This window comes from Salvelinus alpinus, chromosome 21 (assembly GCF_045679555.1).
Source record: "Salvelinus alpinus chromosome 21, SLU_Salpinus.1, whole genome shotgun sequence".
Lineage (NCBI taxonomy): Eukaryota > Metazoa > Chordata > Actinopteri > Salmoniformes > Salmonidae > Salvelinus > Salvelinus alpinus.
The window spans coordinates 6,257,017-6,283,369 of record NC_092106.1 but is presented as its reverse complement, the minus strand read 5'-3'; the positions used below and the strand labels follow the sequence as shown (position 1 = coordinate 6,283,369).

General features: G+C 45.9%; 1 protein-coding gene across 4 annotated transcripts in view; it reads left to right on the top strand.

Annotated features, from left to right (window-relative positions):
- Window positions 1-21,229, top strand: part of LOC139547687 (protein phosphatase 1 regulatory subunit 37-like) — a 52,643-nt gene extending 31,414 nt beyond the window's left edge. The window contains exons 3-13 of one of the 4 annotated variants that reach the window (XM_071356682.1): window positions 2,589-2,634; window positions 2,724-2,824; window positions 4,623-4,742; window positions 6,666-6,816; window positions 6,942-7,097; window positions 7,529-7,641; window positions 12,100-12,241; window positions 13,997-14,163; window positions 14,384-16,475; window positions 16,607-16,705; window positions 20,496-21,229. In XM_071356682.1, coding sequence (XP_071212783.1) covers window positions 2,589-2,634; window positions 2,724-2,824; window positions 4,623-4,742; window positions 6,666-6,816; window positions 6,942-7,097; window positions 7,529-7,641; window positions 12,100-12,241; window positions 13,997-14,163; window positions 14,384-16,475; window positions 16,607-16,695 — 3,177 coding nt within the window. In that variant the 3' untranslated portion in view covers window positions 16,696-16,705; window positions 20,496-21,229. Of the gene's footprint in view, window positions 1-2,588; window positions 2,635-2,723; window positions 2,825-4,622; window positions 4,743-6,665; window positions 6,817-6,941; window positions 7,098-7,528; window positions 7,642-12,099; window positions 12,242-13,996; window positions 14,164-14,383; window positions 16,476-16,606 lie in introns of all 4 variants that reach the window. The other 3 variants (XM_071356681.1, XM_071356680.1, XM_071356679.1) reach the window with 3 other exon arrangements.
- Window positions 21,230-26,353: the final 5,124 nt, after the last annotated feature.

Below are 26,353 nucleotides of genomic sequence, written 5' to 3'. Positions count from 1 at the left end.
GCCTGTCTACCTTTCCTGCACCTCTCTACCTCGCGCATTCCTCGCAAGAAAAACCTTGCTCAATCCGCCTCCTCTTTCTCGTGTGTGTGTGTGTGACGGAGGCTCAGGGAATCTCCCGTCACTCCACTCAGGCGGTGTTTAGTCATTGGTGAGAGAGAGGGTGACATCGCGCACACTTGTGGAAAGACTCATCACTGCGCTAAGCTGGCCTTCTGCTCGGGCCTTAAATAAAGGCTGGGTAACTTTCCACTGTGGGGTTAACAGCCAGTGAATACACCGTCGTCAGTGTGTTGGCTGCTGGTCTGCTCTGATCCACGGCCCGGTTTTTCTGCTTAGTCATCCTTGAAAGAAACGGCTGTATAAACATACCCGTCAAAAAAAAATGGCTGCCAAGAAAGATTTTGTTTCCCCCCCCTTCCCTTTAAATACACTTTTTATTTCGTGTGTACTGTGCACGTGGTGTTCGGCCAGGGGCCTACAGGTTACCTACATTAAGTGTGTGTGTGTTTAAGGGGCTCTAGCCTATTCAGCATCTGTGTGTGGAATACCTGAGCCTCAGTAGCCCCAACCAGAGCCCCGGGGCTTAGACGCTTGGCAGCCCTGTGTCACATTTCTGTCTCCGCTGCTCCCCCTCGGCACAAGGACATTCAATCTCCCCCTCTGTCACACACGCACAACTATAGATGTGTACGCACATGTCCACACACGCTCAAGAATACGCACACTCATAAGGATACAGATGTTCACTTTGGCATACTCGTTAAGGTCTATAGGACTACACTCATTATTCAGGGACAGACATACCTGCGGCCAAACAGTCCTATTATATCCTATTGTGGAGGCCTGTGCAGTGCCGTATCGGGTTCCTTTTCCGTAGTTTCTCGCTCGCCCCTCTGAGACACACACACACACAATCACCCCAGGTAGAAGAGTGGAGGACCTGCCAATCCCAGAACGCCACGGAGGGTCACACACCATCAGCCCCAGAAAGTCATTCACTCAGATGAATGTATCTGTACCTGAATGGGTGACACACACACACACTATGCAGTGCCTCAGTGGGTCTTACGCGTCTTCACTGTGTGCTGCTCACATGCACTCTCACACACCTGAATAGGTCTGTCTTTCCTCTCACACCGTCACATTCACATGCATCTGCTGTAGGCTTCTGGCAACATAGTATATTGTGCTAATGGCTGTGTATTCTTCATGGCAAGTGACTAAACAAGCTGTAGTTTAAAGTACAATGACTTTTTAATTTTCTCAAGAAGGGTGTGTTTGTCTGGGCTGAAGTGTCTGTCAGTATCGCCTGCAGACAGTCAAAACCACCTGAAGGCTATAGGGCCAGGGGACTATTTGCTTTAGTCTGTTTTCCAAAACAAACAGGGAGCAAATGGAAAGGTCATTGTTTTTCTGCGGTCTGTTGTTTCTTACACGAATGGCTGTCTGGCTGGGCTATATTCAGATCCTAGCAGAGCTTCAGGGCCGTGATCCATTCTTAGCTATCTATCGCTGCTGATCTTGAACAGACTTGGCTGTATTTCTCATCTGCAATTTTTAAGTATTGACCGTAACCTACGAACGGATGGCCCTAATTTTGCTCTTGGTTGTGTAGATCACATACCCTGAAAATACACTCCGGTGTACTTTGCTTTTGATATGAGGACATAGGTCTGTTTAGCTACTGTTATCAGCGATGACTATCTGACAAGCAGCCGGTGGTGGGGGAGGTGAGGTTATTGAGTTCATGTTCACCGTGCCGTGTAGTGCAGCGCAATGGGATTTGCTGGGGGGGGTGGTAGGGAGGGCGACGGGGTTGGAGGTGTGCTGGGGTAGGCTGGATTGGAATAGCCCCCCCTTGAATGCATCGGCGTTATGACACTAACTGTGCAGAATAGAATTGGTTGCTGTGGAGTGAGGACACATGCGTCACGTAAACAGACTTGTGGGTCGTGTAGAGATGTGACTGAGGGCAATTCCCGCCACGGGCCTCTATAACACGCTGTAATCGCAATGTGTCCAGCTCCGGTTTCATGGACCTGCTACATTTCAGATGACACTATTTTCCTTGTCCTTTTGATCTTGCGCATCTTATTGGCACAAAATGGCTGCCGTGCGTCAGCCAGGTGTGTAACAACACACAGACACACTGAGCGGGAAGAATCAACCTTTACCTATATAGGGATCTGGGACGTTCAACAGATAAAATGCTGGATATTATTATTGGCATACAATCATACTGTCACACTGGTCCAGATAAGAGAAGAAATGCTTTGTCTGCCGTTTTCCTGTCTGTTCAGGCAGGTCTTGGCTTGATGTTGTATTCTTCTGACGCAAGAGCGTGCGCGCACACACACACACACACACTTTAATCCCATTGAGCAATCGTGTCCTGCCGACCTGTTCTTTGTATCCTGTGTACACAGGAGTTTTTTTCTCCATTTACATGGGTTCATATTGGTCCCCTTTTTATGTGATGAATGTCAAAGTCTGTCTCTATGGTGACATTGACCTACTGTGTTGTCTCTCTGAGGGATTGGCTTTGTGTGTCTTACTGAGGGTTGTTCTGTTTCCCTGTGTTTTCTTAGGAGCTGAAAGACCTAACTCATCGAAATGAATGCCTGGACCTTAAAGGTAAGTGTATCCTGAAACACATGCACCGCGTACAACAGACACGTGCACACAGGTCTGTCTTCAAGGCGTGACCGCTTGTGTCCCTCCAGGTGAGAAGCTGGACTATAAGGCGTGTGAGTCCCTGGAGGAGGTGTTCAAGCGGGTCCAGTTTAAAGTGGTGGACCTGGAGCAGACCAACCTGGATGAAGATGTACGTTTATCCACACCCCTTACTCTCCTTTCCCCTCTTCTCCCTTCCCGGTTTTACCCTCCCCTCCTATCTTCCTTTTTTACATTTTTTTAAATGTTTCCTTCTTTCCTCTCTTCCACTCCTTTCCCTTGCTCTCATTATTTCCCTCTTATTTCCCTGTCCTCTCGTTCCCCCTGTCTGTTTTCCTGTCCCTCTCTCCTCTGACAGGATGTGCAGTGTCTCCCAGGGTCGCGCGATTACTCTAAGAGCTCTGTGAATGTAAACACCATTAGATGGGGTTGGGTTGAGACGCGGACAGACAGGCGGTCAGACGCAGACAGACAAGGCGGTCAGAACCGGAGCTCTGCTGTAGGCCAGAGGGACACAAACCGACGCTGCCTAGTCTGACCACTTCTTATTTCCTCAAACACACATTTTGTAGGCTTGGTGCTACTCAGTCAAGTGCTGTAAATGCACACACTTTTTGTCCATGCTTGCACAGACTATACTGTAGACCTATACGTGAGTGCAAATTCATGCACGCAGAGAGGACAGTGCATGCACCCATTTGCTATCCACATAAGCATGTTCATGCATGCATAGATACACCGACAGTACTAAACAAATACATCGTGGTATGAATGCAGGCGCATCCCCCCACACTCACTGACTGCCCTGAAAATGTCACTGAACTGACTTGCAGAGCTCCCTCACACTCGCTCATTAAAGACCTTCTTTTTAGTGGCTCTCTCACGGAGTCGTCTCCCCCCCCCCCCCAAGGCAGGGGGGTCATTATAGGGGAGTTTAGATGGGGACAGTGGGTTTGCCGGGCTGGATGTGGATGGCCCTACCTGGGCGACAGAGGGAAAGGGAGCGAAGGAGTGGGTGAATGAGAGAGGCAGTGGATGAGACAGCCATGTATCAGCCCAGTCTCTCTGTAGTGGGTTGTGTTACCCTTTTCCAGCTGCCTCACTTCATCAGGCTCTCTGGACTTACTGTAGCTACACCAGCCAGCCAGGGACATCCGTCAGGACTTATTTGTTCAGTTTCTTTACTTTTGGATGGTCATGGTTCTGGTCAGATTACCTCAGATTCTATCTCGACCGGTTGTCTACTTATTTAATCGAAGACAATGTTTTGTTTGATTTGCGTGAATTAATTCCAAAGGCACGGTATTATTTGCATGAATGATTCCACAGTTTCTAATGATTTCTGGAGGGTTGAGGAAAGGTTCCCTGTGCAGATTGTGCTGTCCTGGCCCCAGTCATGTGGTGCTTCCTAGACTGAGGTCGACATGCAGATTCTGCAGCCAGCCAGATACTTACCCACCGGACTCATGACTTGACTATTTCTGCTGTTTCAGGCAAATGGGGCCTATGCCTGTGTGTGTAGATTCCCTTCTACTCACAATACTCGCCTGCTCATGAGTTTTCTGGGTGTAGGTTTCCTGGGTAAAAATCCCGGACCTTTTGGAGTGTTGATGTCTGAGCCGTAGTATCAGCTTCTACCATATAGGCCTATTTCTCTATTTTCCTTTGGTCCGTCTCTCACGCTCACTCACCAACCAACCAACCAGTGGTATGTTCCAGCAGGTCTCACCCCCCCCCCCCCCCCCCCTACCCTTGAGGCGGTTGGTCGTTTCCATAGTAACAGAGGTTGTGCACAACACTGTCAGTCCTTCCTCCCATTTAGAACGTATGGCAACACTTGTATGGAATATTTCTCTTTCGTGATCTTATCTTAGTAGTTGGGATGTAAGGCCAGTGTAAAGTGTTGCCTAACATTTGATCCTCCTCTGTCTCTCCTCTCCTCCTCCCAGGGTGCGTCCGCTCTCTTTGACATGATTGAGTACTATGAGTCGGCCACACACCTCAACATTTCCTTCAACAAGCACATCGGCACCCGCGGCTGGCAGGCCGCAGCCCACATGATGAGGAAGGTGAGAGGTCTTGACCTCTGGGCAGGGGGTCACTGGGGTCGGGGGGGGGGGGAAGCAATGAATCAATGGCAAAACAGTGGATGTGATGTTATCACCACTAATTGATAGGGATTTTCTAAATATTTCAAGTTTTATTAGTCGTATGTACAGGATACACGTGGTATACATCGTCCAATGAAATGCTTACTTGCAGGTTCCTTCTAGACAATGCAAACAACAATAAGAAGAAATAAAATAAAATAGCAACATAAAGTAAATGGCTCAGTAGAATAGAATACATTTTATGGCATAAGTATCGTACAGGAAGGCACAATTTACAGTCCAATATTTAGACTTTTGGGGATTAAGGGGCAGGTGTTTAAATTGTGCAGTATTTAGCCATCATAATAAGCAAGTGATGGGCGTTTTTAAAATGACAATGCGTAGAATCCAGTGGCATGTTTAGGGTATTGAATGCATTTAGACCAACTGGATTTGCAACGTAGCCTATCCCCCGTTTCATTAACACTAAACCCTTGTTGGTTTAGAAAGACATCTCCCCGGGGTATGTATCAGGATGAGACATGCCTGCGGTCTCCACTGAAGCACCCCCTGGGGCTGCAATCGGGCACTGAGGCATGCAGGAGGTTTAGTGTACGTACACAAGTATGCTTTTTGGCTTGTGTGTTTGTGTAGCAGATGGGGATATGTGAAACTCAGTCCTCAGCCCCTTGCGCAGTTAAAAGGCTTTTTTCAATAGCGTGACGGGTAGAGACAATTCAGGAGGGAGGTCATGTGTTTGCAAGGCAGAGGTCCTGACTTCCGAGGCCTCTTTGAGCCAAATCACAGGGATGCAGTACTCTCGAAGCAAGCAGCTTGACGTCCTTTGCGTTTGCAGAGGTACTATACATGCCTGGTTGTGTGTACAGGTGTGTCTGGATATGGCTATGCATCATCGCTGGCTGGACGTAGCACGTATTTGTTAGAGAATAATGTCTCTTTCCAGTGACAGCAAGGTGTAATGCTCTTAACTGGCGCTGTGACGTGAGTCATCACTATCAGAGCTCCGATTACAGATTACGGGAAGTTCCTGGATTATGGAAGAGAGGTCAGGTCACAGTTAAACCCGGTGGGGGGGGTTGTGTGTGTGTGTGTGTGTGTGTGTGTGTGTGTGTGTGTGTGTGTGTGTGTGTGTGTGTGTGTGTGTGTGTGTGTGTGTGTGTGTGTGTGTGTGTGTGTGTGTGTGTGTGTGTGTTCCCATTCCCAGGGATGCTGGGAGGATTATCCAATATATTTTCCAAAGACATCCTCTGTACAAGTCTGTTTGTGCGCACATGGATGTTCAGATATAATCATTTGGTGGGCACTTATAATTGTCCTATTTCACAAGTGTGTATTATGTGCAAATTTGAAATGTGATTTATTTTTTGCATATCCCAACTCTCTGAGACACCCTTAGAGAATGGGGTCACGGCCAGCGCCCCTGGAGCAATTAGGATGAAGTGTCTTAAGGGCACATCGTCATTTTTTCCACCATGTCATCTCGGGGATTCGAACTAGCAACCTTTCGTTTACTGGCCCAATGCGCTAACCGCTAGACTACCTGCCGTCCATATTAGCCACAGCTGACAGTACGTGGGCTGCAGATCGCAGGCCTCCCGAAGGCACAAACAAAACTGTCTGCTGTTATGGGTTAGCATGTCTACACAGAGGAGACCATGTTTTTTCTACCTTTTGATTGTAAGAAGAATGTGTCAGTGACTCATGACGACGTGGGTATGAGATCTAGAGAATGAGTCTCCTTCTCAAATCATACAAATAAAGTGGTTTTAGGCTGGGTATCTGTAAAGCACTTTGACAACTGCGGATGTGAAAAGGGATTTATAAAATAAATTTGACTATAAATTTTATTTAAACATTACTGCATGTGTTTTTTGCCCCCAGACGAGCTCTCTGCAGTACCTGGACGCCCGCAACACACCCCTGCTGGATCACTCTGCCCCGTTTGTGGCACGGGCGCTCCGCATCAGCGGCAGTCTTGCTGTGCTGCACCTAGAGAACGCTGGGCTCTCTGGACGACCACTAATGCTGCTGGGTAACAGGGCGGGAAGACTGGGGGCAGGGAATCATCACTGTGTTAACCAATAAGTTTTTGCCTCCATTTCCTCATCCTTCTCTCATTTGTCTCTCCTTCCCTCTCGCATCTCTCCCTCTCTCCAGCCACGGCTCTGAAGATGAACATGAACCTACGGGAGCTGTACTTGGCTGATAACAAGCTGAACGGCCTGCAGGACTCGGCACAGCTGGGCAACCTGCTCAAGTTCAACTGCAACATCCAGATACTGGACCTCCGCAACAACCACATACTGGACTCTGGTAGGGATACAGCTCGCTGCTATCATCTCACCAGCCTCTTCACATCAGCATCTTCATTTCAGCATCTTCACACCAGCCTCTTCACTCTGTTTCTCTCCCAGTCCTCTCTCTCTCTCCCTGTCTGAACCTTTCTTTCTCACTTTCTCTCTCTCTCTCTCTCTGTCTCTGTCTCTCTGTGTTTCTCTCACCTTATCTATCACATCATGACAACCTCATAACCCAGCGTTGAGTTTTTCATCTTGCAGTCCAAAATACTAAAATAGTTCCACTCCGACTCTTGTTTCCTTGTAACAAATAATCTGGACGTGTTTTAAAGAACGGAAGAACCGCATTCTCTAACCACAAATGTCATTTGAATCACAAACTAACCCCACGCTCAACCATTACCCTTAACCTCTTTCTCTCTATCCCCCCCTCTGTGTGATGTGCAGGTCTGGCCTACGTCTGTGAAGGCCTGAAGGAACAGAGGAAAGGCCTGGTCACTCTGGTGCTCTGGAACAACCAGCTAACGCACAACGGCATGGGCTACCTCGCAGCTGCACTGGTAAACACACGCCGCAAAGTGAGGTGCTTCGGCTCAGCACTGATGTACATTCACACACGCGCACACATGTCATGCAGCCATGGGGTTGAGGAAACTGTGGTTTGCGTGTGCTCCCTGGACTCTGCTGATTTAAGCAGTCTTGTGTTTTTGTGTCTGGAGCCTGCCTCACATCTCTCCCACAGAAACGATGTATAAAACAGACAATGAATCCCTATGGGATCCCTGTGGAACCATAGACATGCGTTGGCAGTTACATTGGACCCCATTCTGTACATGAAGTTCATAACACTGCAAGATCTACAGTTAATTGAAGTCGCTCTGAAGAATCCCACCCGTATGGCTAATGTGACTGATGTCCAGTCACGTTTTACTTCCAGTGATGTCAGCAGCTTTCCCTTTCCCTCCCACTGCTATCTCCCCCTTCCCAGCCGGTCTCGGCTTGTCCTATCAGGACAGAGAAGCTGGGTACAGGCCATTATCACCGATCCGGTTGCCAGGAGAACTGGGCCTAGCTTTAAAGGCCCAGTGCAGTCAACATTCCGAGATCGAAACGGCTGTACTGGGCCTTTTTTAGTTAAGCATGGTGGTGACGTCTATATCCAGGCCTGTCGGTCAGTGGGAGGGTGGCTCATGCACATAGTAGTGGTGCTCCAACAGTCCGTTTATCCTTGACATAGAGAATGATACTGTTTTGACCGCGTGGAGGACTTAGTCAGCAGGCCTGAGGGAAAGTGTTTTTAGGGCTGTGTGGATGATATTCTGAATGTACTGTATATCACCCAACTGGAATGAAGCCTAGTCGGACCCCCAGGTGGACAGGTTTGGTACGACTGATACTTCCTCGCCATATCAAAATACAGAAATGAAATCGCAGCTGTCGCTCTTTAAGAACTGAGGAACCTAGAATGAGGTCCCTTTTTAGATGTCCCTTTGTCGGGACGTTGAGGGGTGTTTGGAATACTGGCCTTCTGAGAATGTTGGCACATACACACGAGATTCCGGGTCTTCAGAGAGGCCTGTCGGCTAGCGTTCCCATCACGGGCTGGATCTAGTGGTGCAGAACACACGCTCTGGACATTCATCTAACGCTCATGCACGAGATCCCATGACTGCCTCCGCTGCACTCTCATAATAGGAGAGACGTGTACATGTAGGCACCACGTACAATGCATTTGTTTTTACTATATATATATATATATATATTTTTTTTTTTACTATATATATATAAGTATCAGTCAAAAGTTTGGACACACCTACTCATTCCGGGGTTTTTCTTTATTTGGACTATTTTCAACATTGTAGAATAATAGTGAAGACATCAAAACTATGAAATAACACATGGCATCATGTAGTAACCAAAGAAGTGTTAAAAAAAATCTAAATATATTTTATGTAACCACCCGTTGCCTTGTTGACAGCTTTGCACACTCTTGCCATTCTCTCAACCAGCTTCATGAGGTAGTCACCTGGAATGCATTTCAATTAACAGGTGTGAATTAGTGGAATTTCTTTCCTCTTAATGTGTTTGAGCCAATCAGTTGTGTTGTGACAAGGTAGGGGTGGTATACAGAAGATAGCCCTATTTGGTAAAAGACCAAGTCCACATTATGTCAAGAAAAGCTCAAATAAGCAAAGAGAAATGACAGTCCATCATTATTTTAAGACATGAAGGTCAGTCAATCCGGAAAATGTCAAGAACTTCAAGTGCAGTCGCAAAAACCAAGCGCTCTCATGAGGACCGCCACAGGAAAGGAAGACCCAGAGTTACTTCTACTGCAGCGGATAAGTTCATTAGAGTTACCAGCCTCAGAAATTGCAGCCCATATAAATGTATCACAGAGTTCAAGTAACAGACACATCTCAACATCAACTGTTTAGAGGACACTGTGAATCAGGCCTTCATGGTCGAATTGCTGCAAAGAAACCACTACTAAAGGACACTAATAAGAAGAAGAGACTTGCTTTGGCCAAGAAACATGAGCAATGGACATTAGACCGGTGGAAATCTGTTCTTTTGGTCTGATGAATCCAAATTTTAGAATTTTGGTTCCAACCGCCATGTCTTTGTGAGACGCAGAGAGTAGTTGAACGTTCCAACCGTGAAGCATAGAGGAGAAGGTGTGATGGTGTGGGGGTGCTTTGCTGGTGACACTGTCTGTGATTTATTTACAGCATTCTGCAGCGATACGCCATCCCATCTGGTTTGGGCTTAGTGGGACTATCATTTGTTTTTCAACAGGACAATGACCCAACACACCTCCAGGCTGTGTAAGGGCTATTTGACCAAGATGGAGAGTGATGGAGTGCTGCCTCAGATGACCTGGCCTCCACAATCACCTGACCTCAACCCAATTGAGATGGTTTGGGATGAGTTGGACTGCAGAGTGAAGGAAAAGCAGCCAACAGCATATGTGGGAACTCCTTCAAGAATGTTGGAAAATAATTGCACGTGAAGCTGGTTGAGAGAATGCCAAGAGTGTGCAAAGCTGTCAAGGCAAAGGATGGCTACTTTGAAAAATATAAAATATATTTTTTATTTGTTTAGCACTTTTTTGGTTATTCCATGATTCCGTATGTGTTATTTCATAGTGTTGATGTCTACAGTGTAGAACATAGTAAAAATAAAGAAAACCCTTGAATGAGTAGGTGTCCAAACTTTTGACTGGTACTCTGTATACATGCATACATACATGCATACATGCATACATGCATACATGCATACATACATATAGTGCTTTCGGAAAGTATTCAGACCCCTCAACCTTTTCCACATTTTGTTACATTACAGCCTTATTCTGAAATTAAATTGTTTTTTTCCTTCATCAATCTATACACAATACCCCATAATGACAAAGCAAAAACAGATTTTTAGAAATATTTGCTAATTCATGGAAAATGTTAAACTGAAATATTACATTTACGTAAGTATTCAGACCCTTTACTCAGTACTTTGTTAAAGCACCTTTGGAAGCGAATACAGCATCGAGTCTTGGGCATGACGCTACAAGCTTGGCACACCTGTATTTGGGGAGTTTCTCCCATTCTTCTCTGCAGATACTCTCAAGCTCTGTCAGGTTGGATGGGGAGCGTTGCTGCACAGCTATTTTCAGGTGTCTCCAGAAATGTTTGATCGGGTTAAGTTCGGGCTCTGGCTGGGCCACTCAAGGACATTCAGAGACTTGTCCCGAAGCCACTCCTGTGTTGTCTTGGCTGTGTGCTTAGGGTCGTTGTCCTGTTTGAAGGTGAACCTTCGCCCCAGTCTGATGTCCTGAGCGGTTTGGAGCAGGTTTTCATCAAGGATCTCTCAGTACTTTGCTCCGTTCATCTTTCCCTTGATCCTAACTAGTCTCCCAGTCCCTGCCGCTGAAAAACATTCCCATAGCATGATGCTGTCACCACCATACTTCACCGTGGGGATGTTGCCAGGTTTCCTCCAGACGTGACGCTTGGCATTCAGGCAAAATAGTTTTCTCTTGATTTCATCAGACCAGAGAATCTTGTTTCTCATGGTCTGAGAGTCCATTAGGTGCCTTTTGGCAAACTCCAAGCGGGCTGTCATGTGCCTTTTACTGAGGAGTGGCTTCCGTCTGGCCTCTCTACCATAAAGGCCTGATTGGTGGAGTGCTGCAGAGATGGGAGAATCTTCCAGAAGGACAACCATCTCCACAGAGGAACTCTGGAGCCATGTCAGAGTGACCATTGGGTTCTTGGTCACCTCTCTGACCAAGGCCGTTCTCCCGCGATTGCTCAGTTTGGCTTTGCGGCCAGCTCTAGGAAGGGTCTTGGTGGTTCCAAACTTCTTCCATTTAAGAAAGATGGAGGCCACTGTGTTCTTGGGGACCTTCAATGCTGCAGAATTTTTTTGGTGGTACCCTTCCCCAGATCTGTGCCTCAACACAATCCTGTCTCGGAGCTGTACGGACAATTCCTTCAACCTCATGACTTGGTTTTTGCTCTGACATGCACTGTCAACTGAGGGACCTTCATATAGACAGGTTTGTGCCTTTCCAAATCATGTCCAATCAATTGAATTTACCACAGGTGGACTCCAAGTTGTAGAAACATCTCAAGGGTGGTCAATGGAAACCAGATGCACCTGAGCTCAATTTCGAGTCTCATATCAAAGGGTCTGAATACTTATGTTAAGGTATTTCAGTTATTTAATTTTTTATACATTTGCAAAAAATGTGCTTTATCATTATGGGGTATTGTGTGTAGATTGAGATTTGTTTTTGTTTAATACATTTTAGAAAATTTGCTGTAACGCAACAAGATGTGGAAAAGGGAAGGGTTTTGAATACTTTCCGAATGCGCTGTATATACATATCCATTTTCAAAGTGATGGATACAGCCATCTGTTTGTAGTGTGTTGTACTTTGCATCATACGTCACAGTATATTTGCTGCCCCCTATCCCATGCTATGTGTAAAACCTGTTCCTCTCTCTCTCCCTCTCTAGCCCTGTACCCAGAGTTTGGAGACCCTAAATCTGGGCCATAACTCTGTGGGGAACGAGGGGGTCCACAAGCTGAAGGACGGTCTGATCGCCAACCGCTCGGTGCTCCGGCTGGGCCTGGCGTCCACCAAGCTGTCTTGCGAGGGTGTGTGTTTGTGTGTTCTTATTTACAGTGAGGGAAAAAAGTATTTGATCCCCTGCTGATTTTGTACGTTTGCCCACTGACAAAGAAATTATCAGTCTATAATTTTAATGGTAGGTTTATTTGAACAGTGAGAGACAGAATAACAACAAAAATATCCAGAAAAATGCATGTCAAAAATGTTATAAATTGATTTGCATTTTAATGAGGGAAATAAGTATTTGACCCCTTCTCAATCAAAAAGATTTCTGGCTCCCAGGTGTCTTTCATACAGGTAACGAACGGAGATTAGGAGCACACTCTTAAAAGGAGTGCTCCTAATCTCAGTTTCTTACCTGTATAAAAGATACCTGTCCACAGAAGCAATCAATCAATCAGATTCCAAACTCTCCACCATGGCCAAGACCAAAGAGCTCTCCAAGGATGTCAGGGACAAGATTGTAGACCTACACAAGGCTGGAATGGGCTACAAGACCATCGCCAAGCAGCTTGGTGAGAAGGTGACAACAGTTTCTGTGATTATTCGCAAATGGAAGAAACACAAAAGATCTGTCAATCTCCCTCAGCCTGGGGCTCCATGCAAGATCTCACCTCGTGGAGTTGCAATGATCATGAGAACGGTGAGGAATCAGCCCAGAACTACACAGGAGGATCTTGTCAATGATCTCAAGGCAGCTGGGACCATAGTCATCAAGAAAACAATTGGTAACACACTATGCCGTGAAGGACTGAAATCCTGCAGCGCCCGCAAGGTCCCCCTGCTCAAGAAAGCACATATACATGCCCGTCTGAAGTTTGCCAATGAACATCTGAATGATTCAGAGGACAACTGGGTGAACGTGTTGTGGTCAGATGAGACCAACATGGAGTTCTTTGGCATCAACCCAACTTGCCGTGTTTGGAGGAGGAGGAATGCTGCCTATGACCCCAAGAAACCATCCCCACCGTCAAACATGGAGGTGGAAACATTATGCTTTGGGGGTGTTTTTCTGCTAAAGGGACAGGACAACTTCACCGCATCAAAGGGACGATGGACGGGGCCATGTACCGTCAAATGTACCGTCAAACCCTCAGCCAGGGTATTGAAAATGGGTCGTGGATGGGTATTCCAGCATGACAATGACCCAAAACACACGGCCAAGGCAACAAAGGAGTGGCTCAAGAAGAAGCACATTAAGGTCCTGGAGTGGCCTAGCCAGTCTCCAGACCTTAATCCCATAGAAAATCTGTGGAGGGAGCTGAAGGTTCGAGTTGCCAAACGTCAGCCTAGAAACCTTAATGACTTGAAGAAGATCTGCAAAGAGGAGTGGGACAAAATCCCTCCTGAGATGTGTGCAAACCTGGTGGCCAACTACAAGAAACGTCTGACCTCTGTGATTGCCAACAAGGGTTTTGCCACCAAGTACTAAGTCATGTTTTGCAGAGGGGTCAAATACTTATTTCCCTCATTAAAATGCAAATCAATTCATAACATTTTTGACATGCGTTTTTCTGGATTTTTTTGTTGATATTCTGTCTCTCACTGTTCAAATAAACCTACCATTAAAATTATAGACTGATCATTTCTTTGTCAGTGGGCAAACGTACAAAATCAGCAGGGGATCAAATACTTTTTTCCCTCACTGTAGCTATTTACAGCTATTAAAATACTTTTGGTTTAAAATAAAACCCTCATTGACTAAGTAAATGGAGCTGTTAGTGTGTGAAACGGCATTGAGCTGAGCCCTGTATCTCCGCTCCCCCTGTACTGTATGTCAGGTGCCGTGGCGGTGGCTGAGTTCGTCGCCGAGAGCCCCCGGCTGCTGCGTCTGGACCTGAGGGAGAACGAGATCAAGACAGGGGGCCTCATGGCCCTCTCCCTGGCCCTCAAAGTCAACACCTCCCTCCTACGCCTCGACCTGGACCGAGAGCCCAAGAAAGAGACTGTGAGAGAGAGGGGGGAAATGGGGAAAGGGGGAAAGGGAGGAGATGGGGAGAAGTACAGAGAGGAGTGGGGACTGTATGCAGGTTGTCCTTTGTAATACATTGTCAAGATGAATTTGTAGGGTTGGGGGGAGTAGGGTTAAAGTAGACAGGGAACATCAATGTAGAAAGCCCCGATCTCAACTAGTTCTCATGCATTTGTGTTTTCCTTCTGCCTCCCAGGTGAAGAGCTTCATCGATACGCAGCGTTCCCTGCTGGCTGAGATCCAGAACGGCTGCAAGCGGAACTTCATCCTAGCCAAGGAGAAGGAGGAGACCGAGCAGCAGATGCATTCGGCCTCCATGGCCGAGATCGCCACCGAGGACAGAACCATAGAGGAGGACGGAGCTGATTCCGGCGAGCATGTTGATAACGATGGGAAAGACAGTGAGTGTGAGGGAGGAGAGGAAGGAGTGAAAGACACTGAGCGCCTGACTGAAAGCCAATTGGCAGCGAGCTCTGAGGGAGTGGTGTTGCCTTCGCTTTTGGAGTCCGACTCGGACACGGACGACGAAGAGGAGGAAGAGGTGGTTCTCTCTAAAGCTCCCTCCGTCTCCCCCGCCCCCAAACACACTGGTCCTTCAGTCCGAGCGGCGACAACTCAGCACCCCCTCAGTGCCTCACAGACGCCCCCCGCCCCCTCTGCCTCACCAGCTACGGGGTCTGTCATTTCAGGGATCACCGTCACAGAGTCCACGGGGGCCCCCGGTACGCCCCCCTCGCCGGGCCGCTGTATCTCTGTGTCGAGCCCCGGGAGGGGCCACAAGATCTTCATGGTGACCAGAGTCGAGAGTTTCTCTGACCAGCAACAGGTCCTGGGGGAGATTGGCCTGACCAAGCCCCAGGTCTCCAAAGAGCCGGTGGTGTCACTAGTGAAGGAAACCACACAGCAACCACATCCTCCTTCACAACCCCCACAGGAGGAGGTGAGAACACAACCCCAGACCACGCCCACACCACTGACACAGGAGGAGGTGACACAGAGCCTGCCAGAACAGACACAGCCCCAGGCCACGCCCACACCACTGACACAGGAGGAGGTGACGCAGAGCCTGCCAGAACAGACACAGCCCCAGACCACGCCGACACCACTGACACAGGAGCTGGTCCAGAGTTCAGACGAACCACAGACGGTCGATCCTAAACAGACGGAGCAGAGTCCTGTTGCGCCAGAGCTACCCCCTTCAGAAGAGACCGTAGTAGAGACTCCTAATGACCTGTCGGAGACGCTAGAACTACCATCCAACCTCCTAACCCAGCCCACAGAGGAGGAAGTGGAGGGAGTTCTAGACCGTTCACAACCTGTACTGGCGGAGCAGAGCCCATTAACAGCAGCCCAGCCATCACACTCACCCTCCCTTCCTACAGAAGTAGCAGCAGCAACACTAGCATCACCCCAACAGACGGAGCAGATGGTAGAGACAGCTACAGAGCCCCAGCTAGAACAGTCTGCTGTTGAGCAGCAGTCCACTGAAGCTGCGCTTGAAGGAGAGGAGGTGGTGGTTGTGGAAAAGGAGGAGAGTCAGGACCCAGTAGAAGAGACACTTTGTGAACAGGCGGAGTCTCAAACCAACACAGAGGAGGAAGATGAGATGCAGTCAGAACGGCTTCCACAGCAGGACCAGAGTCCGGAACAGGCTCATGACACAGTTCAGCAACCGTTAGCGCCGCAACCGTTAGCACTTCAGCTAGCTACACAGACTAACACGAAGCCCCTGGGGAGTCTGCTTCTAACAGCACCGCTCCAGTCACAGCCTGAAACAGTGCAGCCAGACTCTGAGCTTCTGCCCCCGCAACAGGAACCGGTAGAGACACTTCCATGGGCACAGCGACAGGTGGCGCCAGAGAGTCCCTCTGAGCAGGGAGCCACGGAGAGTGTAGCAGAAGCGGAACAGGAACTGTATCTGTCGGAGGAACAGCAGCAACTAGCAAAACAGGCACTTCCTGTGCAGGTGGAACAGCAGCAACAACAACATCCTGTTCTAGAGGAACTACAGAAGCAGCAGCTTCAACCACAGGGGCAATCACAGACCACTCTTCCCGCTGAGCCCTCACCTGTTCCAGCCGAGACAGACACTTCCCTGGAGGTGGAGGGCCATAGCTCCCCTCCCAAGGCAGAGGAGTCCCCAGACGAGAGCTCCACGGACGAGGGGGAGAGAGTGGAGGAAGTGGTGGGCTCAGCCCTTCCCAACGGCCTGAAGCCAGAGTTCGCCCTTCACCTGCTGGACCCCGAGGGCCCCAAGCCTGGGCCTGGCAGCTGTGTGATGGAGCACGGTGAGTCACAGGCTCTGAGGGAACACCCTGTCTGTAGTGGGACAACGGGTGTGACCGACACATGCATACGGTATACACATGGTACACTCGCAGACACACACACAGTCTGACAAAGTGTGTGTATTTTGCAGTGAGTGTCACAGCAGAGCTGAGCTGTGGTCAGGACCTGGAGGAGCTGTTGCTGGAGGCCAGCCTGGAGACTGGAAGAGACGCACCATAGCTGTGTCATGGTACACCTACACTTACTAATCTCCTGGATCTCTTTACAATGTACAGTCCACACACGCTAGACACATTTGTGGTAACACACCCCAAAAATAGATTGGCCGATCTATATCAAATAATACAATGTGTGCTCTAATATCGGTCCTATCTGTTTGTTCTGCGGTGGTTCTGTAGGAGAGAGGTACACAGGACTCGTATCGTCTCTGTCTCTGTGACTCGGCTTGTTGCTCCTCCAATTTGGTTGTTGTTACCACCAACTCCTCACCACCCCCTCTCTGAAAACAGAGGACCAGTTGTCATCTAAGTCAAACAAAAAATACACAAAACAATAATCATTGAGCTTCGTCACAGCATATAAGGAATTCACTTCAATTGAAACGCGCGCACACTGTATTGTAAAGAAAAAACAAGAATGGACACTAAGAAAATCACACTAACCATTTGCCTGTCACTACATTCCGTCAATCAGGAAACCACGCTCATGCTGGGGGGGAGGGGGGTGAGAAAGAGGTTGAGAGGGACGGAGGGGGTGTATCACTGCGCTAACCAAAGACACAGGACACACACTGCTCACCCACTGCTCCACCCCGACGTGTGTTCTTCATAGTGTCGTGGGTTTGCACACTGACACAAAACCATACTATTGCCCTCTGCTGGACGAAAGAGAGTGTGCACAGCTGTGTGTGACAGTGTGGGACCCAGACAAGAGGACCCACTGGCTTTGTGTGTCATTCTCTGACAATGACAGTGGGGAAACGGAGGGTTTTTATAACCAAGGAATGTGTGTGTTACAGTTTTATCTGTCCCCCCCCACCACCTCGTAAGGGATCTCTGCCAAAGTGGCCGTTTTTTTCTTTTCTGTTCCCTCCGTTCGCTTTGGCCCCCTCAGGAATCGTCCCCTGCAGTGTCTCCAGCAACGCTCTGGAACACCCAAACCATCTGTCATCTGCCAAAAGCACACGGTCTCAGTCACAAATGATGTTGGGTTTCCTTTAAGAATCAGATAGCGGAGTTACTCCAATCTAAAGCTTTCTGGTAACCTCTGTAAATGTTGGATAACAAAATGTCTGCCTTTGACGGAGTGATGCCGTTCATTACGGAGAAAGTCTACCGTTTTTTTTTCTCTTGTCTTTTTCTCGACTGGACAGTTATCAGACGATCTATTCCAGGTGGATTCTTTTTGTTTGTCCGACCCAGAGTGATTAAATGTAGTGTGACACTCAATAGGAGTATAAATAAAAAGCAGTCCTCCATCTTTCTTTGTCTTTTGTTGGTACAACACTGTGCCATCTCATTTCCCAACTCAACACAGGATAAATGTTGCCTTCGACTCGACTAGGTTTAATTTAATCTCTTTTTGTTTTACTGCTTGGAGAAATCAGTCATTTTGTATTTATTTTATAGTTGTATGAGCCTTCGTGTGATTTATTTTTCTCCCCTTCTCTTCCTCATTTTATTAGTTATTTTCCATGGGGTTTGCTTCTAAAGATTTCCCCATTTTTGGTGTATATTTCAGATTCAAATTAGAGCAATTATTACGTTTATTTTAATTTTTTGGGGGGTGGGGGTATGGGGTAGATGAGATTATGGTGGGTGGCGGGATCAACGGATATGGCAATAGGGAGGGGGGGGGGGGGGGGAGTGCAGTTGTGAAAATGAACGTTTTCCTAAGGAGGAGCTATGTGAGTGATGGTTCACATCACTCTGATAAAACGCTGACTGAGAGACTTCCTGTGTTGAAACTGTACATCTTAAACAGCGCTGTGCTAAGACCACCAGGGAGCGCTGGGGATATTGGGGTTTTCCTTGTAGGCCAGGAGGACATTGATATAAACAGGTGGGTGAACGTTTGAGTGAACACAGGGGTCCCTCTGTCTTATACCATCTTGGGACATATGTGAGCCTGAATGCCCAACACTGTGAACCTATGGCCCAGGTACCAAGGGCCCTATTTAACCAGTATCTAGAAGGTTCCAGGGTAAGGCAAAAAGGTGCTTTCTTACAGTGCAAGAAGAATACAGGTTTGTCTCAGCTGCGGGATCCTCTGGATATAGGTTTTGGTTGAATAGAGCCCCTTGTCTCAATCCCACTGTTCTGTCTCCCCTGGTCAACCAGGTTGTGTCTCAGCCCAGGTAATCATGTCTGTGCTGCCCCCGCTGTTTGTAATGCTTTAATTTTTAGTTAGTAATTTTTTATTATTTGTTAAATTAATTCGAAATGTGCTGGTAATCACAGATATGTATGGCAAAACATTTTTGTTCCTCTCTCAAATAAATGCATGTACTGACTAATGAAGTGACGGAGTGTTTCACTGAAAATACTCTCTTTGGGAACTGCATTGATTTATTGGATGTTCTGCATGGAAATTATTTGGAATTTTTGGAAAATATTTAATTTGACGGACCATCATTTAGGACAAAGTACTGTAGGTCTGAAAGTCTATTTTGCACTGCTATTCCGCTGGTTAGTACCATCCCATCAACAAGCAAATGAAATGCTGCTAGTGTTTCCATGTTAATCTCTTTTTTCCCCCTTTTTTTTGTGTATGTTTTAAGCGAATTAGCCAATGGCCATATTCCATTTATTCAGATGTAGAGAAGAGGAATTTATTGGTCAAGGTGACATGGACCTAAAATGTCTTTCTATACGAGGAAGGAAATGGTATGGCTTTAACTGACAATGTCACAGCACATCAGTTTTAGAGACTCAATCAAGTTAAAAAAGGTCTTTGTAGGAGGCCTTTGGTAGTGTTTCATAAGCCTGCTCCAAGAGTGTTCTAACCCACATTTTAACAAATTCTGGAGCTTTGAGACATTAGAACCAGACTAGAGAGAGAAGGAAGGAAGGAAGGAAGGAAGGCAGGGATGGATGGATGGATGGATGGAGTGAGAGACTGCCTATGCAAAATGACTATCACCTTTGTTGGTATCAGGTTGGTATGATGATCTCTGGTGCGTCAGAGATATGGAATAAGAATACTGTGTATCTCAATGGGTGTTGTCCTGTCGTCTTTCGTTCTGATGGGATGTGACCTGGTCTGAGTTGTATTAGGCAAGGTGATACTGCTTTGTATTGAAGGAATAAAGAGGCTTAATGTAATGTTACCTGTCAGAGATCTAAAAGACAAAAGTAGTAATCCACTTCACACAGAATCCACGGACACAATGTGGAACTGCAATAACAATGGTGGAAATCTGATTCGCATACCAGGTCCAAGGCCCAGTACAAGAGCTGACCGATAGCTTGGCCAGGCTAGTGACCCCTCTTTCAAGAGAGGTATTGAGAGAACAGGATCTGTTTTGGATACTTGCCATTGTTTTATCTCATTTCAATGTATTCTATGGATTTCTATCATGTTTTTTTCTCTAGTTTTTGTTTTGCCAATAGGACATGTGTACTGATATAGAGATGGTTCTAAAAAAAAAAACATTGACTCGGACCAGCAATTGCGTACTACTATGACATGGCATGCTTGAAGTATGAAGTGGCATCTTGGCCAAGCATTCAGTACTATTCTGGTATGGATCTTATTCTCTACTATGTCAAGACTCAATAGGTCCGTCTTTGCATCAGATTTCAGGAGATGGCATGGCTCAATCTGAACTTTCCAAAAATGTGACCAAACTTTAAGATGGGACGTTGAGGGGTGAGGCGGTTCACCGCTCCCCTCGGAGACAGGCTCATGGGGCGAGGGGATTGTGTGTGGGGGGGGGATTCTGTTCTCTTTTTATTAATAATTCTGTTCTGAAGGAATTCCAGCCAATACTAATCCAACCCCACCCTCCCACCCCCCAGGTGCTTTAATGAAGAAAGATCATGAGAGAGGAAAGGAGAGGGGGCTAGAGAAAGCCTTAAACATAAACGTCATAAGCGAAACTCAGCATCTGCAAAGCTCCCTGAATTACAGAGAGTAAAAATACATTTAAGGACCATTCTCTTTCTGTACAGTAGACATGTGTGATCTGATTGGATAGAGAGACTAAGGGCAGGACCTTCTGGAATAAACTTAACTCAACACCCATGCTAACATTAACATGTAATAGCTCATTTTCCTTCATGTTTATTCCCTTTCCTACTGTATCTATGCAAGTATTTCTTTTGTTCTACTTTTCCCCAGCCCAAACTGCCACCCATGAAAAGGCTTAAATCCACAAGGAAAGCAACACTGAAAACTAATTAAAAGTGACCTTCAGTTCTAAGTCTGCTTTTCTCAGCTTCCCCGTTCACCTTTTAATTTCAGTAAACTTAGAAGTAGTGCAGTGGCTTTCTGCTCCCAGTACACCTCACCTGAAATACATTAGTGTTGTCTTTAGAGTACATGCAGACTTATGAGGTGGATCATATAAGCAATGATATTGTGCAATATTGTGACCTGTGGTGTTTTGTAGATTCACCTACATCTCATAATGTGTTCTTCTAAACTATCTATGAAGGTACAATATCTTGTTTTTGTTTATTTGGGTTAAAGTTTTACTGCATTTATGGATTTTGTGTATAATCTTGGTTGAAATAAAGGGTTTCCTAATTTCTCATGTCTCTTGGTTTCATGTTTGTTGCCTTGCCTGACCCTTCTTTTGAGCTAGGTTCATATACACGTCTCCAAACTATGGGAGACCGAGCCTTCATGCTCCCTTGCCCCTCGTCTATGGAATGCTCTCCCTGACCATCCGAGAGCCACTTCATCCATGAGAACTTAAAAAATGGCCCTTAAAACCTACTACTACAGACTGTCATTTTCATAGCCTATATTGCTGGACCACTGTTGTTTTTATTGTATATTGCATCTATATTTATTTTCCCTGATTTAGAGTTTCTGTAATGAAAAGCGCTATACATATTTCAATGTATTCATTATATGTTCTGTATATGCCACAGTTATTGTGTTGGTGATGAATTGTGTGGCATTTGTAAGACAGAAACCCAATTGACCACCTGCACAGTGTCGACCGTGTTCCTCAGCTGTGTTTAGTACAATTTTTGTGGTTGACACTGCTGTAGTTTTCTGTCCCAGCACACTAAGTGAAACCAGAGGTCGGACAGAGAAGATGTGCCATAAACATTAACAAGTTAACAATCTGGTGTCTAGTTGATAAACTAATGTGGTTGTCTTGGAAAGTTAATGGTCAGCAGTGTTAGCTATTAAACTAACTGTCAGTGGACAGACCAAACTCATTCAGTCTTGTGTGTCCGTTCTGGCAAATTTTTCCCTTTGGCAACCAGTGGCGTAAAGTACTTAAGTAAAAAATACTTTAAAGTACTACTTAAGTAGTTTTTTGGGGGTATCTGTACTTTACTATTTATATTTTTGACAACTTTTACTTTACTACATTCCTAAAGAAAATAATACGTACAGCATGGTTTATTTGTAAATTATGTTGGTGTGCCCCTGGCTATGCTTAAATAAATAAAAACAATGAAATGGTGTCGTCTGGTTTGCTTAATATAAGGACTTTGAAATGATTTACACTTATATTTGAATACTTTATATTTTAGAAATTACGTTTACTTTTGATATTTAAGTATATTTAAAACCAAATACTTTTAGACTTAGTCATATAGTATTTTACTGCGTGACTCACTTTTACTTGAGTCATTTTCTATTAAGGTATCTTGACTTTTACTCAAGTGTGACAATTGGGTACCTTTTCCACCACTGCAGACAACATACCCAAACATCACTGTCATAACTGTGATGACATGCAGAGTGAGCACAAGACGTTGAAAAGAGGGTAGAGGGAAATTATGCACATCCACAGATATCCCATAGAATCGACAGGTGCCGGGAAGTAATATACTGTGTAGGTTTATAGATGAACAAATACTCCACATTGTTGATATTATATATTATGCTATGTCTTGTAATATGTAATATTTTGCAAGTTGTCAGTCAGCCAACCTCTGGACACACATTCAGTTTGAATTTTTGCAAAGATTGGATTGAGTGTGACTGCAATGCTGAAAGAGCAGCTCTAACCTGAGAATGTATGTGAGGGATAACATGCTACCTAATTACCTGCTACTCTGGCTGACGTCACGCATACCTTATTTTCTTTTATTAAAGGATCATAAAATCTGTAGGATCCAACTATTCAACCTTTATAGGGAGTTTATTTTCTAAGGACAGTGGCAAGTGATCAAATGCTTCCTCGCCAGGCCTTTCCCTGGGCTTAGCAGGGCCTGAGGAATGTGCAGGCGTGTTGGTATAAGGGTGAAAGGGACTTTTCTGTGGTGTCAACCCTCATCTAGCCTGTTGGCTCACTGTCCACTGGACTGCACGTAGGCAGGGAGGAGCTGTCTGAGATGGGGCTCTGGCACCGCTGCATCTACACTGGCATGGATGGAGGGGAAGAAAAGGGTTGTGAGTTTGCACCCAGGTTGGGTTGGAATTCCCAACTCTGTTACAGAGGGATAGGTTTGTGTAGTATGTGGTGCTCATGTGGGTTAGTATGTATCCAGTATGGGTTGCTCATGGGATGGTGAGTTGATCTTCTCAATCTAAGGGTTCTCCTTTGTTTGTAATAGCATAATATGTCCAGGGCACGACTAAGCCTCCTATTTGTGTATGATGGGATGATGGCATGTCAGCATGACCATCACAAGACAAACCTGGACAATCCTGTATGAAGTTCATAGGCTGAGACCAAGGAAAGTCCCTAGCTTGCTGAATGTAAGATGTAATCTAACATGTATTTAGAAGATTGTATGCTATTCATATGCTTCTCTTGCTGACCGGTTGTCAATAAATCTTGAGTTGGACTCGGACTCCCGAGTGGCGCAGCGGTCTAAGGCACTGCATCTCAGTGCTAGAGGCATCACTGCAAACACCCTGGTTCAATTCCAGGCTGTATCACAACCGACCGTGATTGGGAGTCCCATAGGGCGGCGCACAATTGGCCCAGCATCGTCCGGGTTTGGCCGGTGTAGGCCATCATTGTAAATAAGAATTTGTTCTTAACTGACTTGCCAAGTTAAATAAAGGTTTTTAAAAAATAAAAATGTTTTTAAGTGTCTATCGTTTATTTTCTGTCTCATCACGACCATCAAAACGTAGAACCCTAGCAGAGGGATGCCATTTGTGTTGCCGCAAGACTCCACTCATGTCTTGGAGAGCCAGATGTGGTCGCTCAAGCATGGTTAAGTATGACAATGAGTTTTTATGATGGATATAACTTTATTAGGAACTTTCCCCCTGACGTTATGACACAGCTTTATTCTTATTGATACTACAGTGGGGCAAAAAAGTATTTAGTCAGCCACCAATTGTGCAAGTTCTCCCACTTAAAAAGATGAGAGAGGCCTGTAATTTTCATCATAGGTACACTTCAACTATGACAGACAAAATGAGATTTTTTTTCTCCAGAAAATCACATTGTAGGATTTTTAATGAATTTATTTGCAAATTATGGTGGAAAATAAGTATTTGGTCAATAACAAAAGTTTCTCAATACTTTGTTATATACCCTTTGTTGGCAATGACAGAGGTCAAACGTTTTCTGTAAGTCTTCACAAGGTTTTCACACACTGTTGCTGGTATTTTGGCCCATTCCTCCATGCAGATCTCCTCTAGAGCAGTGATGTTTTGGGGCTGTTGCTGGGCAACACGGACTTTCAACTCCCTCCAAAGATTTTCTATGGGGTTGAGATCTGGAGACTGGCTAGGCCACTCCAGGACCTTGAAATGCTTCTTACGAAGCCACTCCTTCGTTGCCCGGGCGGTGTGTTTGGGATCATTGTCATGCTGAAAGACCCAGCCACGTTTCATCTTCAATGCCCTTGCTGATGGAAGGAGGTTTTCACTCAAAATCTCACGATACATGGCCCCATTCATTCTTTCCTTTACACGGATCAGTCGTCCTGGTTCCTTTGCAGAAAAACAACCCCAAAGCATGATGTTTCCACCCCCATGCTTCACAGTAGGTATGGTGTTCTTTGGATGCAACTCAGCATTCTTTGTCCTCCAAACACGACGAGTTGAGTTTTTACCAAAAAGTTATATTTTGGTTTCATCTGACCATATGACATTCTCCCAATCTTCTTCTGGATCATCCAAATGCTCTCTAGCAAACTTCAGACGGGCCTGGACATGTACTGGCTTAAGCAGGGGGACACGTCTGGCACTGCAGGATTTGAGTCCCTGGAGGCGTAGTGTGTTACTGATGGTAGGCTTTGTTACTTTGGTCCCAGCTCTCTGCAGGTCATTCACTAGGTCCCCCCGTGTGGTTTTGGGATTTTTACTCACCGCTCTTGTGATCATTTTGACCCCACGGGGTGAGATCTTGCGTGGAGCCCCAGATCGAGGGAGATTATCAGTGGTCTTGTATGTCTTCCATTTCCTAATAATTGCTCCCACAGTTGATTTCTTCAAACCAAGCTGCTTACCTACTGCAGATTCAGTCTTCCCAGCCTGGTGCAGGTCAACAATTTTGTTTCTGGTGTCCTTTGACAGCTCTTTGGTCTTGGCCATAGTGGAGTTTGGAGTGTGACTGTTTGAGGTTGTGGACAGGTGTCTTTTATACTGATAACAAGTTCAAACAGGTGCCATTAATACAGGTAACGAGTGGAGGACAGAGGAGCCTCTTAAAGAAGAAGTTACAGATCTGTGAGAGCCAGAAATCTTGCTTGTTTGTAGGATGTAAACAAATTTGTGCACAAAATTTGAAATAAGCTTTTTGTGCGCATGGAATATTTCTGGGAACTTATATTTCAGCTCATGAAACCAACACTTTACATGTTGCGTTTATATTTTTGTTCAGTATATATACAGTGGGGCAAAAAAGTATTTAGTCAGCCACCAATTGTGCAAGTTCTCCCACTTAAAAAGATGAGAGAGGCCTGTAATTTTCATCATAGGTACACTTCAACTATGACAGACAAAATGAGAAACAAAAATCCAGAAAATCACATTGTAGGATTTTTTATGAATTTATTTGCAAATTATGGTGGAAAATAAGTATTTGGTCACCTCCTGTTAGTGAGCATTTCTCCTTTGCCAAGATAATCCATCCACCTGACAGCTGTGTCATATCAAGAAGCTGATTAAACAGCATGATCATTACACAGGTCCACCTTGTGCTGTAGACAATAAAAGTTCACTCTAAAATGTGCAGTTTTGTCACAGAGCACAATGCCACAGATGTCTCAAGTTTTGAGGGAGTGTGCAATTGGCATGCTGACTACAGGAATGTCCACCAGAGCTGTTGACATAGAATGTAATGTTAATTTCTCTACCATAAGCCGCCTGCAACATTGTTTTAGACAATTTGGCAGTACGTTTAACCGGCCTCACAACCATAGACCACGTGTAACCACACCAGTTCAGGACCTCCACGTCCGGCTTGTTCACCTGCAGGATTGTCTGTGACCAGCCACCCGGACAGCTGATGAAACTGAGGAGTATTTCTGTCTGTGAAAAAGTCCTTTTGTGGGGAAAAACTAATTCAGATTGGCTGGGCCTGGTTGCCCTGTGGGTGGGCCTGGCTCCCAAGTGGGTGGGCCTACCTATGGCTGCGCCCCTGCCCAGTCATGTGAAATCCATAGATTAAGGCCGAATTAATTCATTTTAATTGACTGATTTCTTTATATGAACTGGTGCTAAATAAAATTGTTGAAATTGTTGCATGTTGCGTTTATATTTTTGTTCAGTATGGTATAAT